Source organism: Macaca mulatta, chromosome 4 (assembly GCF_049350105.2).
Source record: "Macaca mulatta isolate MMU2019108-1 chromosome 4, T2T-MMU8v2.0, whole genome shotgun sequence".
NCBI lineage: Eukaryota > Metazoa > Chordata > Mammalia > Primates > Cercopithecidae > Macaca > Macaca mulatta.
In genome coordinates this window covers 21,757,535-21,774,063 of record NC_133409.1, presented here as the reverse complement: position 1 = coordinate 21,774,063, position 16,529 = coordinate 21,757,535, and the positions used below count along the sequence as shown (strand labels likewise).

At 32.0% G+C, this 16,529-nt stretch overlaps 1 protein-coding gene across 3 annotated transcripts in view; it reads right to left on the bottom strand.

Annotated features, from left to right (window-relative positions):
• Positions 1 to 1,400: 1,400 nt before the first annotated feature.
• KPNA5 (karyopherin subunit alpha 5) overlaps positions 1,401 to 16,529 on the bottom strand; it is a 53,181-nt gene continuing 38,052 nt past the window's right edge. For all 3 annotated transcript variants that reach the window (XM_015137534.3, XM_028847055.2, XM_015137535.3), the window contains 6 exons: positions 14,746 to 14,909; positions 12,654 to 12,732; positions 11,148 to 11,273; positions 10,347 to 10,474; positions 7,227 to 7,405; positions 1,401 to 4,868 (listed from right to left, as the gene is read on the bottom strand). In XM_015137534.3, the coding sequence (XP_014993020.1) occupies positions 4,681 to 4,868; positions 7,227 to 7,405; positions 10,347 to 10,474; positions 11,148 to 11,273; positions 12,654 to 12,732; positions 14,746 to 14,909 (864 nt within the window). In that variant the 3' untranslated portion in view covers positions 1,401 to 4,680. The remainder of the gene's footprint in view (positions 4,869 to 7,226; positions 7,406 to 10,346; positions 10,475 to 11,147; positions 11,274 to 12,653; positions 12,733 to 14,745; positions 14,910 to 16,529) is intronic.

Sequence of the window (16,529 nt, the reverse complement as noted above, 5' to 3'; positions counted from 1 at the left end):
CCCATAATAAAAAAATCAATAAACAGAAACAGACCAAGAAATGACAGAATTAGTAGCAAGGCCATTCAAATAGCTATTATTATTATACTTGCTGTGTTCAAGCCAGCAGAGGAAAGCTTGAGTATGATAAAAACTGGAAGATATAAAACAGATCCAAATTGAATTTTTAAAGATAAAATATACAATGTCTGATATAAAAAATACACTAATGGAATTAAGAGACCAGACACAACAGAAGACTAGTGAACTTGAAGACGAAGCAATGAAAACTACACAAAATGAAAAATAACCAAAAATAAGCAAAGCATTAATAAGCTGTGTGAGTATTTCAGGCAGACTAAGTAGAATTGGAATTGAAAAAATGTTTAAATAATTGCTGTGTTTCCAAATTTGATAAAAACATAAATCCATGGATCCTAGGAAGCTCAGCTAACTCCAAGAACAAGAATTGGTTGCTTTGGGGTGTAAAATATGCGTTTAAAATTTTGTGTTACTGGCATGTAATTTAAAAAACATACTGTAGCCCTGCACTCCCTACTGAGCACTTGAAATACGGCTAGTGCCAGTGAAAAAGTGAACTTTTGCTTATGGTGATGGCAGCATATCTCTATGAATTTATTAGAAAATCATATTGTTATTGCCCAAAGAAGAAACTTTGTACCCAGTCACCTCCCATTTCCAACTTTCCCCAGTCCTAGACACTAATTTATGTCTGTTTCTATAGATTTGTCTATTCTGAACATTTCATATAAATGGAATTTGGTTTCTTTCACTTAGCCTAATGTTTTCAATGTTCACCCATGTTGTACTATATATCCGTATTTCATTTTACTACTGAGTAATATCCCATTTTATGAATATAACATTTTATTTATCCATTGGCTGATGAACATTTGTTTCTACATTTTGACTATCATGAATTGATCCCTTTATCAAATGACACTCTTTATCTCCAGCAATAAATATTCCTTGCTCTGAAATGTACTTTGATATTAATATGGCCACTCCAACTTGCTTTTGATTTGTGATAGCATGGTATCTTTTTTCCATCCTTTCACTTTTCACCAATTTGCTTCTTGAAAATGTTTTCTTAGAGGTAAAATACGGCCTTACTTTTTTATTAAAACTGATAACCTCTGCACTTTAATTGGCATGTTTAAATCATTAGTAATTACTGTGATTACTGATATAACTGGGTTTGATCTATCTTGCTATTTGTTCCATCTTCATTTGCTTTTTCTCTTTTTCTGTCTAGTTTTGGATGAGCTATTTTTTATAATTCTATTTTTTCTCCTTTGTTGGTTTTAGAAAGTAAATGGATTTTTAACCAATAATAGCATCTGTCTTTGTTCTGTTAGGAAACAACAATCTTAAGAAAAAATGAAATGGACACATTTATATAAATGCAATTTTAAAATATTTTATTATTTGTTAATATAGTGTAACATTTCATAATATTGCATACTGCTCAAAAGTTGGTTTATTTAGTAGGGTAAGAATATCTTCTCTTCTTACTCCCCAGTCAGAATTTAAAGATACACTATCCTTTTAGAGCTCTATTATATTGGCTCCTAAAATGTCACATTTCATAAAACCATGTAATGAATAAAGGTTAAGAACAGTTTGATTTCACAGTTTCACAAGCAGCCAGTAGATTGCTGAATTGAGAACCGCAACAAAAATTCGCTAATACTTTTTTATATTTATTTTTCCATAATGCTCCGTCTTAAAAGAAGAAAAAAATATAAAGGCAAAGGTAATATATGCTTCTTTTAGTCCTTTATCCAATAAATCAACCTTTAATTGCAAATAGGTTTTACAGTTACCAAATGATATGTCAGTTCCGTGCCAACAGAATGTATTACTTTTTTGCTTTCTTGTTCTGGTGTTACCAGTAAGTTGAACAAATGACACTAAAATTTAAGAACACTATCACTTAAAACAACGTTTTGAAATAAAACATAGTAAAAAGACCACACCAGTCAGTCAAGTGCTTATAAATATAAAACAAGCATAATTGCATAGATTAAATAGGAGAAATTCAGATTCAGACAAAAATAAAACACCAAATTTAATTAAATAAATGAAAAGGACTCTTTCAAGTATTTTCTTGATATTTGCATTAATACTACATGTATTCCTCTTTATAACACTTTTTTTGGCATAGTTTATCTTGGATATAAACATAACAAATCTTAGAAAAACAAGTTAAAAAAGTATTTTTTCCCCCTACAAGGGCCAGTGAAGACTAACGAAAATACATTTTGGAGCATTTTATCTTTTTTCTTTCTTTCTTTCTTTCTTTTTTCCTGGTCAGGAAAAAAGGCTCTGCCTGATGAAATATTTTAAATGTTATACTTGAAAAGAGTAGCTATATTTTTGTAGAATTTTAATAACAAAGTATTTGTTAGTCTTGATCCAATAAACTCATCAATAAGCCAAGTCAAGCCAAGTCAAGAGCTGGTCCCAACTGCTATATAGTGCTCTTTGCAATCAAGTATAAAATTAATTACCCAAGTAATATATTCAAGGAAATAAATATAACTGTATTTAAATGCTTATAAAGTATAATCATAGTCTGCAGAGATATGTTTGTTTTACCGGCAAAATTTAAGTTCCCTTTCATAGGTCATTCTGTGTGCATGCATGAACACACACATATATATTATTTTTCCTTCTATAAGAACTATTTTGTTTGAAAAATTTGGCTTAGAAATGTATTATAGTGACTACAGGGTGCTCAAAATAAAAGGAGGCACAGCTGGTCAGTTTATGAATCATGCTGCATTATCAATTTTAATTGACTAGAAAGAGTAGAATACCCTGTCACCTGATACTTAGAACCATCTGCACCACAAAAATGTTCATCTGATAAATTCACCATCAATTTGGTAGGCTTTAATGTAACTACCCTGTTTTTTTAATACAGATAATGCAAAAGGAAATCATTTTATACTCAACTATATACCTTCCACTATGAAAAAAGGGGCACAGATACAATCTTCTACTTAATAATAAAAAAGGGCTGGCAGATGCACTCAGCATTACGAACACCATTTAAACCTGTATTTTACACCTGTAGGTTTTAAGTGTCTTGTCAAAAGCTTAGTTTCATGATATGTAATTTACAAAGTGATATATTCTTTAAAAGTACTCCTATATACATTTTCCTCTTGGAACGTGCCTCTGATTTCCAGCAGAAACATTACAAATACTATCATAAATGAAATCTTTCTTTAAAGAATAGACCATGAATCATATCAAAATTGCCCTAGTTCTCATCTTAAAAAGAGTTGTAAACTGAGTTTTAAGTAAGTGTTCTAGGTATATAATTGGACACGTAAATAGCCTATGTATAACTATAAATTAAAAGATTGAGTTCAACAGTAGTTGAACTGTAACGAACACACATATATGTATAAATAAATATATATATAATTTTTCTATTGAAACCTTTCTTTTAAATTTTCAGTTTGAAGAGGTTTTTGCTGTTAAATCATAAAACATACATATTGACCAATCTGACATGAATGTAATCTATGATTTATAACAAGCAGCAATATGACCCTCCGAGTATTACTAAAAGAAAAAAGTCTATCATAGATTTGAACCATATTAAAGAATCTTTAGCAATTTTCATTATCATCATCATTTAGCATCCAAATGTTAAACGTATTTAATAAAATTTAACACATAATAAGGTTATTTCTTCAGGATAATTTTGTCATTCAAGTACCTAAACTTACTATTATATAGAAAATGAAACTTTTCAATTACTGCTCTGAAAAATCAGAGAAATAATTAGTTATTATTTTAGATACGTAGCACTACTTTAGATTCATGATGACATCTCTTTCATGATGATCTTTAAAACAATGAGTGAAAAACAAACACTGTTTCAAAAATGATAGCATATTTGGTTGAAATACAAAATATACTAACATACGTAGCACTTATATGTTAAAAACAGAAATATTTAAATGTTTTGTAATCTTTTTATGTGTTCAACATGAAGAACAGCTTCTCTCTTCACAATTGCCACATTTGAATGGATTATCAGTACAGTATTTCTTCTGTTTTATAAATAAATTTTATAGGTATTCTGTTGCAATTTTTTGCAAAGTATAACCTACAGCACAGTGATATATATAATTTAAGGTAATAAATACTTTCACATTCTAATTTAGCATTTGCATTATTTCATGCTTCTGAAGCTTTTTTGTTTTTATTTCTGCTTCAAGATAGAGGTAGATTTAGTAGAGATTGGGTATGTAAGACTTACTGCCAAAATGCAATTATCAATAGGTTTACTGCTAATGTGCAGTTTCCAAGAATGCTTGAAAAAATTCAGAATCACTAAGTAATACTTCACCAAAGTTCTCCTTTTCAAGCTTAAATTACTAAATAATTGCATATTCAATTATTCACAAATAGATACAAAAATCCAAACAATAGAAGATATAAATACAGGCACAACAACAACAAAACTAAAACAACAACAAACTACAATGAAAGATTGCATTTGAATGGAAATTTTTGTTTCATTTTGCTTTCTAAAAGTGCACCAAATTCTCTTTTCTGTTCTATGTAAAAAAAGAAACATTCTTACTGACGCTGGCAACAAAGAGGAGTTACCTGAAGCTACCTTTTTTAGCCATAAATTTTTCTTCCTCCAGTATGTTAAAGTTGAAATCCATCCATTGGTGCTTCCTGCTGCTGAAATATAAACTGTTGTTGGTTTTCATCCACCTGAGGTACAATGCTGGGGTCATCTTCTTCTACACCAAAGTAATGTTCAATCAGATCAAATGCCTTCTGGTAAATTTCCTGATTTTCATGGCTTTGCAAAAACTCAATTTTATCCAGACCTATTATACAAAGCATATATATAAAAACAAATTGTTACTACAATTTCAATATATGTTTAAATCAAAATAATAAATGAACATCATCTATCACCTCACTGGCAATGGGACTGCTATTTTAATCTAATGGTTGCACATATTGATAGCCATCACTTACGGTTTATACTTCAAGAATGAGAGTATGTGGCAGTGTGATATGAAGAAGGACCATAGGCCTGGGAGTAAGATCACAGACACCACCCTGCTAGGTGTGTGATCTTGGCCAGGTAAGTTCAGTTCTTCTGTTTCTCAACTGTAAAATGGCAGTTTTAGATAAAGTAACTCCACAGGTCCTTTCTAGAGCAACTAACATAGCGCAAAAAGGGAAAGCAACAAAACAAATTAAATGAAGAAACTAAAACATGCTGAGCCAGAGAATATCAGTATGAAATAAATGTGTAAAATTTGCAAACCCATACAATAAAAAACACACAGCTGCTGTATGATTTAACAGAATTACAATCTACAATTGAAACTGAAAGGCCTCATTCTGAAAGGATGACGAGAATCTATAGCAATAGATTTTACTGCTTATCAGAAAAAGCTCCACACATAAGTCTGGGTAGTGCTGAAAACATATTTCATTTAATTACAGACAAACCACTTCAATCAGATTATCACAGAATAAAAAAGCAGCAAAGAAGTCATATCTATATACGATCACAGAATAGCTCAAACCCTAGTCTAACTTGGGGTCAAAATAATGACTGTAGTAAGACAATACTCTTAAATCAATGACTAAATCTTGTATTCATGTAATGTCTTATCCAGTGATGTTATATAATTTGAAAGAAAAACAAAGTGATATCATGGGCTTTAAGAATCAAAAGTAAAAGTCTGAATCAGCCATACAATGTAAGCAGACTTAATACAGAAAAGTGAATATTTAATGCAAATAAAAGAAAATCAATTTAGATTCATGCCTTATCTAAAATAAATTCCATATGATTAAAAGTTTTAAGAATCTAATTTTTAAAACTTGGCAAATAAAAAAATTAATTTTCATCAAATCTCTGTGGAGGCAATGACTTTGTAAACTTTGAAAGAATAGAAAATTAGACTGAGTTATTTACGTTAAACATAAATGAACATGGGATGTTTTATTAAAATAAAAGAATGTACTCAATGGACGATCTGAAAAAAAAACAGACCTAGGAAAAAGCCATATCAAAATAAACTACTATAAAATAAAATTCAAATTTTTACCAAAAAAAAGTCAAATAGATAACCAAAGTATAATAAATATGCAATTTGGATGAGGAAATAGACTAACTCATGAAAAATATATACTACTATCTATAGTAAGTAAACCAAAAAAATGTACATAAAAGCAACTTGGTGTACTATTTTACATCTGCTAAGTCCGCAAAAAAAAAAAAAGTATGAGGTTGTAGAATAGATTCATACAATGCCAGTAACTCTGTCAGCAACAGGCCTTTGGAAAGCAAAATGAGAAGACATATCAAAAGCTTAAAAAGAAGTCAGTGCCTAAGACTCAGCAACTGAATTCCTGAAAATTTATCCCTGGATATTAATTCCATAAAAGAAATAAATTTATACACAGAAGGATGCTTATTTTGGTATACATAAAGTGATAAACCGGGAACAAACTAATGGTCAACAACAGGTTATGGTTAAATTTCCATTCAAATGGCTAAAACTTCACTCAATATATAACATTATGGCCAGACACGGTGGCTCATATCTGTAATCCCAGCACTTTGGGAGGTTGAGGTGGGCAGATCACTTGAGGCTAGGAGCTCGAGACCAGTCTAGCCAACATGGAGAAACCCCATCTCTACTAAAAATACAAAAATCAGCCGGGCATGGTGGCATGCACCTGTAATCCCAGCTACTCAGGAGGCTGAGGCACATGAATTGCTTGAACCTGGGAGGCGGAGGTTTCAGTGAGCCAATATCACACCACTGCACTCTGGCCTGGGAGACAGAGTAAAACTGTGTCTCAAAAAAAAAAAAAAAATTACATATTTATATATAGTATATATATAACATTATGTGGCCATTATAATAAAAAGTATGTAGAAATTTAAAATTTCTCCAAATGTTAAAAAGTAGAACATAAAACTATACATACAATACAATTAAGTCAATGTAAAGTATTTGTGCATAAAGACAACGTAAAAAAAGGTAAATAATAAAAATAAATTGTTAGGGTAATAAAATTATGGGTGACATTTTAAAACTTAAAAAAATATATACTGCTTTTACAACAAAAAAAATGTAGGGAACTAGAAGGGGAAAGTATCTATGACAGATAGTTAAGAACTGACTATAATTGCAAATTTTTAACTGATTGCTTACCATATGCTTCTTCAATGAGAGCACAGTATGGATTAACGCCGATTCCATTCTGCTTAGATTCTTGTTCTCCAAGACGTAAAATATTTTCAAGTCCATTTAAAGCCACTTGGACTATTTTGGAGTCCATAACAGTCAAAAGATCACAAAGTGGTTTAATGCAGCCTAAGGCTACCAAATACCTTCAGATTAATTTAAAAGAGAAGAAATGGGAAAAAAAGATTTAAAAAGACTTAAGTACAAAAGTGTTACTGTTTGTAACAATAACGCAAAAATATTTTTCATAGTGAAATGTTATATAAGCAATTAAGAAAAAGTATTCCTACACAAATGTAAACATTACACATATTTAAATTCTCACATAGGAAACTTAAAATTTTCTTTACTCAACTATTCTCTAATTTAACATACTTAGCAATAAATGGTCTTGCAAAGACTATAAAATACACACACAAACTGGTACTTGGGCCTGTTTTTCATGGTGCTCATCTGAGCACTAAACGTACGTTCGAAAGGTTTCTGTTTTTTTTTTTTAAAAGGCAAGCCCACACATACACACACACACACACACACACACACACACACAGAGGTCATAAGGGGGTAGACAGAAATGGAAAGAAAGAAAAGACATCTAAATTAAACTTGAGAAAATTTCCCATAAAAACAATCACAGCTAATGTTCTAAAACATATGCTGTGTTTCAGAAGCGCAGAAGGCCTCTACGAACAAAACAGGCTCTCTTGTGAATAATTTTCATAAATAATATTCACCAAAAAATTCCATTAATTTCTGAATGCGTGTCCTTTTCTAGTTATTGGCTGGTTTTTTGTACTCTATAATGTAAATTAAGTAACTGATTTGTTCACTTGGCAAAAAATCCGTATTAAGTACAAAGGTTAAAAACATACTATGAAGCCAGGCTGTGTGCCTTCAAGTCCCAATTCCACTCCTTATTAGTTTTGTGAGCTTGAACAATTACTCTGTGTCTCAGTTTCCCCATCTTAAAAATGGGAATAATAATAGTACCAACTTCAGAGAGTTGTTGTAGGAACACAATAGACATTTAATAAAAGTTTCTGTCCCTCTTTAAAAAAAAATGTATATACCTTCACTGGAGCACTCATTTGCCCTATACTGTACTGTAATTGATCAAAAATATCTGTTGAATGAATAACTGCCTCACAGTTAAGAGATTAAAGGAGATAAAATACATGAAAGTAGCTGATACATTGCTGGTGCTCAATAACTGAAATGACTTAGCGCAATAAATGGCAATAGTAGGCACTCAACTAGTGGTATGGATGCAGAACTTAATCTGAGATCAAGAGGTCTTTTCCCATATATGCAGACTTAGTGAAATGATTAAAGTGGTTAGAAAAATAATTATCTCAATTTGGGTACTTGATCCATACTAATAAATTAAAGGAATAATATACAGAGTAGATATAACCATGAAAATTAATTGAAAAAATACAACTATTTGCAAGTGAACAAACTTGCAGCCCTAATAAAATAAAAATAACATCAGCATTTAAAAAATACAAAATAGAACAAAGGAAGGGTCTTGATTTATTACTGCTTGTATCCATGACACAAAGTGGAAATACTGATTAAAGCAAAGAGAATAGAAAATAAAAGGCAGAGACAGATGTTACCAATATACACCAATATAAATTTGAGAGAACAAGATAATACTACAAATGAAGGCAATAAAAGACAATTTAACAATAGGTAGATTTCAAAATCATGTGATTTATAAAATAGCATTGTAATTTGACTTGTTTTATAAATTGAAAAATAAATCAAATATGCATTAGAAAATATTTTCTAAGAAGTCTAGTTTCATGGAGGGATCCTCCAAACAAGACGATTCTGTAGAAGTAAAGCTTTTAATAGAGGTGTAAGTGAAACTTTGCTATGTCAGATAAAAAAGAGTGAAAGTACATGATAAAAAGAGATTCAGGAATCAATACTGACAATAAAAATTATGATGATTACAAATAATAATAATAGTAGCTATTCTTAGTTATTATCTATTAGTTATTAATAATATGTTTAGGAACTGTGCTGACACTTCAAAGACATAAATTTCACTTAACTATCAAGATACAGTCCCTCAGTTTCATCGGAAATTGGTTCCAGGACACCCTTCCTCTCAATACCAAAATCCACAGATGCTCAATTCCTTTATATAAAATGGCATAGTATTTGCATACAACCTATGCATATATTTCCATGTATTTGAAATCATCTTTAGATTACTTATAATACCTAAAACAATGTAATTGCTATGTTACTAACTGTTGTATTATGTTTTTAAATTTGTATTATTTTGTATTGTTGTATTGGCATTTTTCACTGTTTTTTTCTTTTTTAATATTTTTGACCTGCAGGTGGTTGAATCCACAGATGCAAAACCCAAGTATATGGAAGGCTGACTATACTACCATTACTATTTGTTACTGGAACTCATTTTTTAAAATGAAGAAACTAGATTAGAGGGGTTAAATGACTTTATCAAGACCACACAACTTTTACTGAAGGAGCAGGATTTGAAATCAGGCTGACTTAAAAGCCCATGCACCTATTATTTATATTGTCAGCAGAATAAATAAATTTAAAAAGCTTAGACTCAAAAAGCTAATATTAAAAAAAGGTAACTAGTATAGAAAAATAAAAGTAAGATACTATCCATAGGCAAGGCTAACAGTCAATGAGGAGCAGAACGTCACCATATAAACAGTGTCTATTTCACTTTTTATTTAAAGAGGATATTCAAATTTGTTAGCCATTTCTATATAATAAAGCTATATTTTTGTGATTAAAAAATATTTAATGCCCATGACAGTGTACTTCTACAAATTAACACAGACCGTTCCCATTTGGATTTTTAATCTCTGATTTTTCATAAGCAGCCTATCAAGGAGAATGATGTTATATTTTAAATGAAAAAAACAAAAAAACCATTGTGAATGAGTAACTGATATAATACATGCTGTCATTTCATATTATCAAACTGACTTAGAAATAATACTTTAGTTGCATCAGTAAATAAAAAATACGTTTTATTTCAACTTTTGTCTCATTTACATTTAAAAAACAATTAAAAAGTGTATATCATACCTTATTTGCTCTGGAGTACCTCCTGATGTCGCATTAGTTATAGCCCAAGCTGCTTCTTTTCTGGTACGAAACTCTGCTTTCTGAAGAATCTCAATCAAAACAGGAAAAATATTTGCATCTATAACAGCCTGAGAGGGGGAAAAATATATAATCAGTACAAACACTGTTTCTAAAATATTACCAGTAAAAAAAATATTGAAACTCAATGGCTTCAAAATGTCAAGGTTTTTGGAAATACTTTTCCAAGAATTTTTAATTTCTATTCTATCAGCAAACTTTCAAATATTTTTCTTTTTACATAGGAAATTGGCTTTTTAAAGACTGGAGAATAACAAAATATAAATTTTAGAGATGATAAAGCACAAGGCATGTGACTGATCAAAATGGATAAGTAATCACTGACACAAAAAGCTTGATAGGACCCTAATAAATCATTAAAAGCTTTGAGAGGAAGATTATTGCATAACTTATTTAAAACTAATGCAAAAAATATATATATTTCTAAAGACAAACCATTATGTGTCAGGCACTGTGCTAAACACATACACACACACACACACACACACACACACACACACACACACACACACACTCTCTTGCTATATTTCACTAGAATACTACAAGTAAATGTTATTATTTTAGAGGAGGAAAGGCCATGTTCTTTAAAATACTTTTTCGGTATCTTTTTAAAAAGGAATCTTTTTTAGTAACTCAATAAAAAACATTTAAAAAGTGTTAACTTTTGTCCAAACTGGTTTCTTAGACCTTGCTGTTCTACTCTCAGATCTGGAGGGTAGTTACCTGAATCTGAGCTCTATTTCCAGCAGTGATGTTAGAAACAGTCCAGCAGGCTTCTTTTCTAATTGACTCCTTTGGGCTACTCAATAAATGTAAGAGACAGGGTAATGCAGAACAATTCAAAATTACCTAAAACAAGTTAGAAATGGAAACAAAAAGTTTTATAGTAAATAACCTATGTGAAAAGCTACTAATGAATTATTTAGATGTACAAAAAACATTCTAGAAAATGAAATTAAGAAAGGAGAAATTCCTTCCAAAGGAAAATTTGCTGTCTTCTACACTTCTGCGATTGATAAACCTAGTCTCATGCCACTATAAGGAAGTGTCCTGTTCTCAGCCCATTAAAATGAAAATCAGAGGTGTATCCTTCATATTTACAAATGTTCTAAGAGTTCAACTAATAAAACTGAAAAAAGATTTGGTGACTTGAGGTCAGGATCCAACCTCTAGTTTTCCCAAATGAATTGTTGAAAAATATATATATATCATACAGTCTGAAAAAAATCTAATTCTACAATAATTAAAAACATTAGCATGTAGAATCAATTGGCTTCATAAAAATTTTTACTATCTTACTCTTCTTCCGTAAACAAGTATATTCTGCATTGTCCCTTTACATTCTTTATTCCATTGCAAGATTAATTATGTTCCTATATTCAAAATACTCCAATGATTTACATTAAATTCATCTGGTGAAGAAGTATGGCGCAGTGCACCAGAAATCCAAGGGAAAATTACAGTATATGTCTAGAATGGCATTTTCATTTAAAGAGCTATATTAAATGAATAACTGTCAATTACTAAAGAGCAACTGTTTAATAACTTTGATTAGTATCCAAATAGGCCTTTAAAAGGATAAAACTGAAAGAAAATATGTAAGTTAGAATAAAAAATATACTGTAAAGCAGTAAACAAAGGAGAATCCAACGTGTTAAATAATTTAAGTTTCTCTATCTTCAAGAAAGATTGTGCTGGGCATAGCGACTCATGCCTGTAAGTCATACTTTGAGAGGCCAAAGCAGGAGGATCGCTTGAGCTCAGGAATTTGAGACCAACCTGGGCAACATAGCAAGACCCTGTCCCTAAAAAAATAAAAAAATTAGCCAGGTGTGGTGGTGCACACCTGTGGTCCCAACTACTTGGAAGGCTGAGGCGGGAGGACTGCTTGAGCTGGGAGGACTGCTTAAGCCAGGGAGGCAAAGGCTGCAGTGAGTCATGATCACACCACTGCACCCCAGCCTAGGGGAAAGAGCAATATCTTGTCTCTAACTAACTAACTGACTAAATAAATAAATAAATAAGAAGATTGTAACCCAAATCTGGCTGGAGTCGATCTTGACAGCATATCTTCTTTGACATCTCACCATCCTCCAAGATACAGACACAGACACACACACAATTATGGTGATGTTAAAATCTTGATTAATATGTAATCAAGTTGTATGAAACATAAATTTGTTTAAGTCCCTTATGTTAACAACTTACGATACTCAAGTCTGAACTCACCTGTGTTTGAATATCATCACCAGTCACAATATTACCAACTGCCCTTAATGCAGGTGATACAACTTTATAATCATTGTGCCTAAAAATAATAAAAACATGAGCCTAAATACTAGTAAGAATTTAAAATTTACACAAAAGTTACAAAAATACTACAAACTCCTGCAGGGTGTTCAGCCAAAGATCCCACTGAAGCTTTACTAATTATTCTGATAACCTTTATAACAAAGGATCTAATCCAGGATCATTCACCACAGCCAGCGTTCATGCCTCTCCAGTCTCTCCAGAACGGTGTCTCAGTCTTCCCCTGATTCTCATGATTTTGCCATGTTTGAAGATCAGAAGCCCGTTAATCGGGTTTATCCAATGTTTTTCATGATTAAGACCCAGGCTATATACTTTGGCTGGGGGATATCATAAGTGCTATAATCTTTTCATTATATCCCAGTCTTTTTTTTCCCATTATATTGGTACTGAATTCTGGTCACTAATTACGATGATGTCTGCCAGACTTTTCCACTTTACCATTATCGTTTTCCCGTTTATAATTAATATAATTAATATTTTGCAACAAAATACTTTGAGATAATGCAAAATTCCACTCCTTAACCTACTTTTACCACTAAGTTTTAGCATCTCTTGATGCTTATTCTGAAGTATTGGTAATTATTAGTATTATTACCAGTGATGTATTTCTAATACTATCATTCCAACTACATGCTTTAATGTGGACTTATGGGTTTCGTATTTTATTCAATAAAATGTACATTAATATAATTTATTTCAAAGCACAAATTGTCCCAGGTTTGGATAGTGAGAACCCCTTCAAATAGGCTTCTGTGTCCTTTTGACATCTGTCCATTATTTGAGCACTCATTACTTCCTGCATTCATCTTACATTTTCTCAGTCCCACCCCTGAAACCAGTCATTTCTCCAAGAATCATGGTTCCTTTTAATGGAGAGTAGTGTTTAGAAACTTCAATCTGAACTTCAGTTTCCTTAACTTATTAATGTAGAAGTGTTACTGCTCCCAGGCCCTTCAAGAGGATGCACACACACACTTACACACATATATATTTACTTCTATACCTAGCTATGTTAAGAGCCATGAGTTCACACTGATATTTTTAGTTCTAATCTAAAATCATTAAATTATTCAGGCTTTCTCCTCTTCCATATTTTTATCTCTATTCTCTGATAACAAGAAATAGCTTCTATTTTTCTAACCTCCCTATACCAGCCAATCTTCTACCTCAGCTAGACGGGTATCCCACGATGTGCTGGCTCCAAGCCCTGCTCCAGTCTGCTTATCTGCTCACCCCAGTGGGTGTCATTATCAAGTTTAGGCCCTGATCCCCACTGCTGAACCTGCATGCCCACCCTCCTCTGATGCTGTCCTCATGCTGGGACCCCAACTCCTTATCAGACCTCGCTTTGTGCCATCTACCTTGTTTGGCCCTACAACGGCTTCTTGACAAAAGAAGAAAGGAAGGAAGATAATACATTTTTTAAAGAAGGTAAGAAGATGAAGTTATGAAGTTACAACATCTTTTTAAAACAAGTTTTCTTAAATGTTTTTAACTTCTTTGTATAGAAAAGCTGTTCTTTTTAAGGAAAATAGCTATAACAGCCCAGCAAAGAGAAACATGTTATCTTTAATAGAGGTGAAATACTAAATGGCTTTCACTACATGGACTTTTACTCAAATTAATTACTATAATGAAAAATAAACTAGATTATTTGTTCTGTGAGAGGAGAAACTATGTTCTATACTTCATTAACAATGTCTCACACAACACCTTAGCAGATAACAGGCATTCCATAAACACTTATTAAGTTTCTCTAACTCATAAAGAGATCACATTAAACTAAGGAAATTCATTTACAAAATAATTAGTCCCAACTACAAGACATAAGTTCCAAATTTTAGGGTCAACTTTCTAGGATTGTGTCTATTCTGTTAAGTGTAGGGTCAGTAGCTTTTTAATTTTCCCTGAAGACAGTGACTCTTGAGATATTTACAAAGCTATTACTTGAATTGCTCATTTTAAATCCCAATCATACAATTATTAAGCATAAATTATTTATAGTTACATCAAAAGTTCCACCAATCTTCGACAGACTCCAGAATCAATGACTGCTTGAATTTTATCATTGGGTCCATCAGAGAGATAAGAAAGGGCCCAACACACGTCTGCTAACACATCTGGGTCACTGCTAAACAACAGTCGTGACAGGACATTTAAGCAAGGTGAAACCTGTAAGGGAAGAAAAAGCATATCTAAATTTTTTTCTCTATTTAAAGCCAAGTTTCCTCAGAAAAATATAGAAATTAATTTTAAAACAAAAATTTAATGTTATAAAAATTTATATTGTTTTAAAATTATAATCAGATATATGAATATGAAGCTAATTATGACTACTGTTAATCTTATATTGAATAAGATATGTAGTAAAATTTGTTTTAAAAAATAGTAAAATATTTGGGATCTCTTGTCTGTGTCTAAATCATACACACTCCCACAAAAAAAGCACACCAAAACTGAGAAGTTCAAAAGTTCTACTTAAGTGTTTGCTATGAGGATCACAGAATATAATCTAACTTTAATAAGCCTCACTTGACTCATTACATGTACTTATCTGGAAATAAATCTACTAATCATTTGAGGAACTAAGGTACAGAAAGTACAAAAATAAATATATTTGTGAAGGGTATTCAAGTGGAAGTCATTATTAATAAACTATTACACTGATAAGAATGCATGTAGCACCTAAGAACAGTGCCTGACATAGAGTAGGCACTCAAATGTTGGCTTTTTTTTTAACTCCCATGATCACTATTGATGCTATGTTCCTTAAAGTTGTTTTTTTTTTTTAAATAAGCAACCTAACATATCCCTTAGTCTTTCTCCTCAGTTAAGAACTATGTTAAGCTGGGCACGGTGGCTCATGCCTGTAATCTTAGCACTTTGGGAGGCCGAGGCGTGTAGATAACCTGAGGTCAGGAGTTCAAGACCAGCCTGACCAACATGGACAAACCCCATCTCTACTAAAAAAAAAAAAAAAAAAAAAAAAGAACTATGTTATATGTTATATACCCCACAAATAAAAAGTGATGACATTTTTCTTAAATGTTCTAATATTTTAGATGACTTTTCCCTTTAACCCTGTTTTAAAGATTATCAGTATATAAACCATTCTCTTCTGAAAGCAGTTACCATCTCTGCTGGGCCTGTCCTCTAAAGATGATTTTCAAGATTATCAGTATATAAACTATCGTCTTCTGAAAGGAGTTACTGTCTCTGCTGGGCCTGTCCTCTAAAGATGACCCTAGGACTCATGTACACAAATCAGTTAGCTTACAAAATAGGTATGTCCATCTGTTAGTAGGCAAATAAAATCAGCACAACTGGATCCTTCTCCAACGATCAAGCTTCCACCCTTGCCAACCTCCTCTTCCTTGAACAGAGAAATCAGGGTTTGTTTTTCTTTTTTTGTTTTGTTTTGTTTTTCAGACAAGGTCTTACTCTGTTGCCCAAGCTGGAGTACAACCTCCACTTCCTGGGCTCAAGCAATCCTCTAGCCTCAGCCTCCTGAGTAGCTGGGATTATAGGCGTGAGCCACCATACGCAGCTAATTTTTGTACAGAGAGGGTTTCACCATGTTGCCTAGGCTGGTCTAGAACTCCTGTGCTCAAAACAATCCGCCCACCTCAACCTCCCAAAGTGCTGGGATAACAGGGCATGAGCCACCATGCCCAGCCAAATATCAGGTTTTTAAAGGAAAGTATGTTAAAAAAAATTAATATAGCTGACATATGTCTTTTCACTGAGTTAAAAAACAACGAACTAATACATATTTCCAGTATTAAGTGAGCA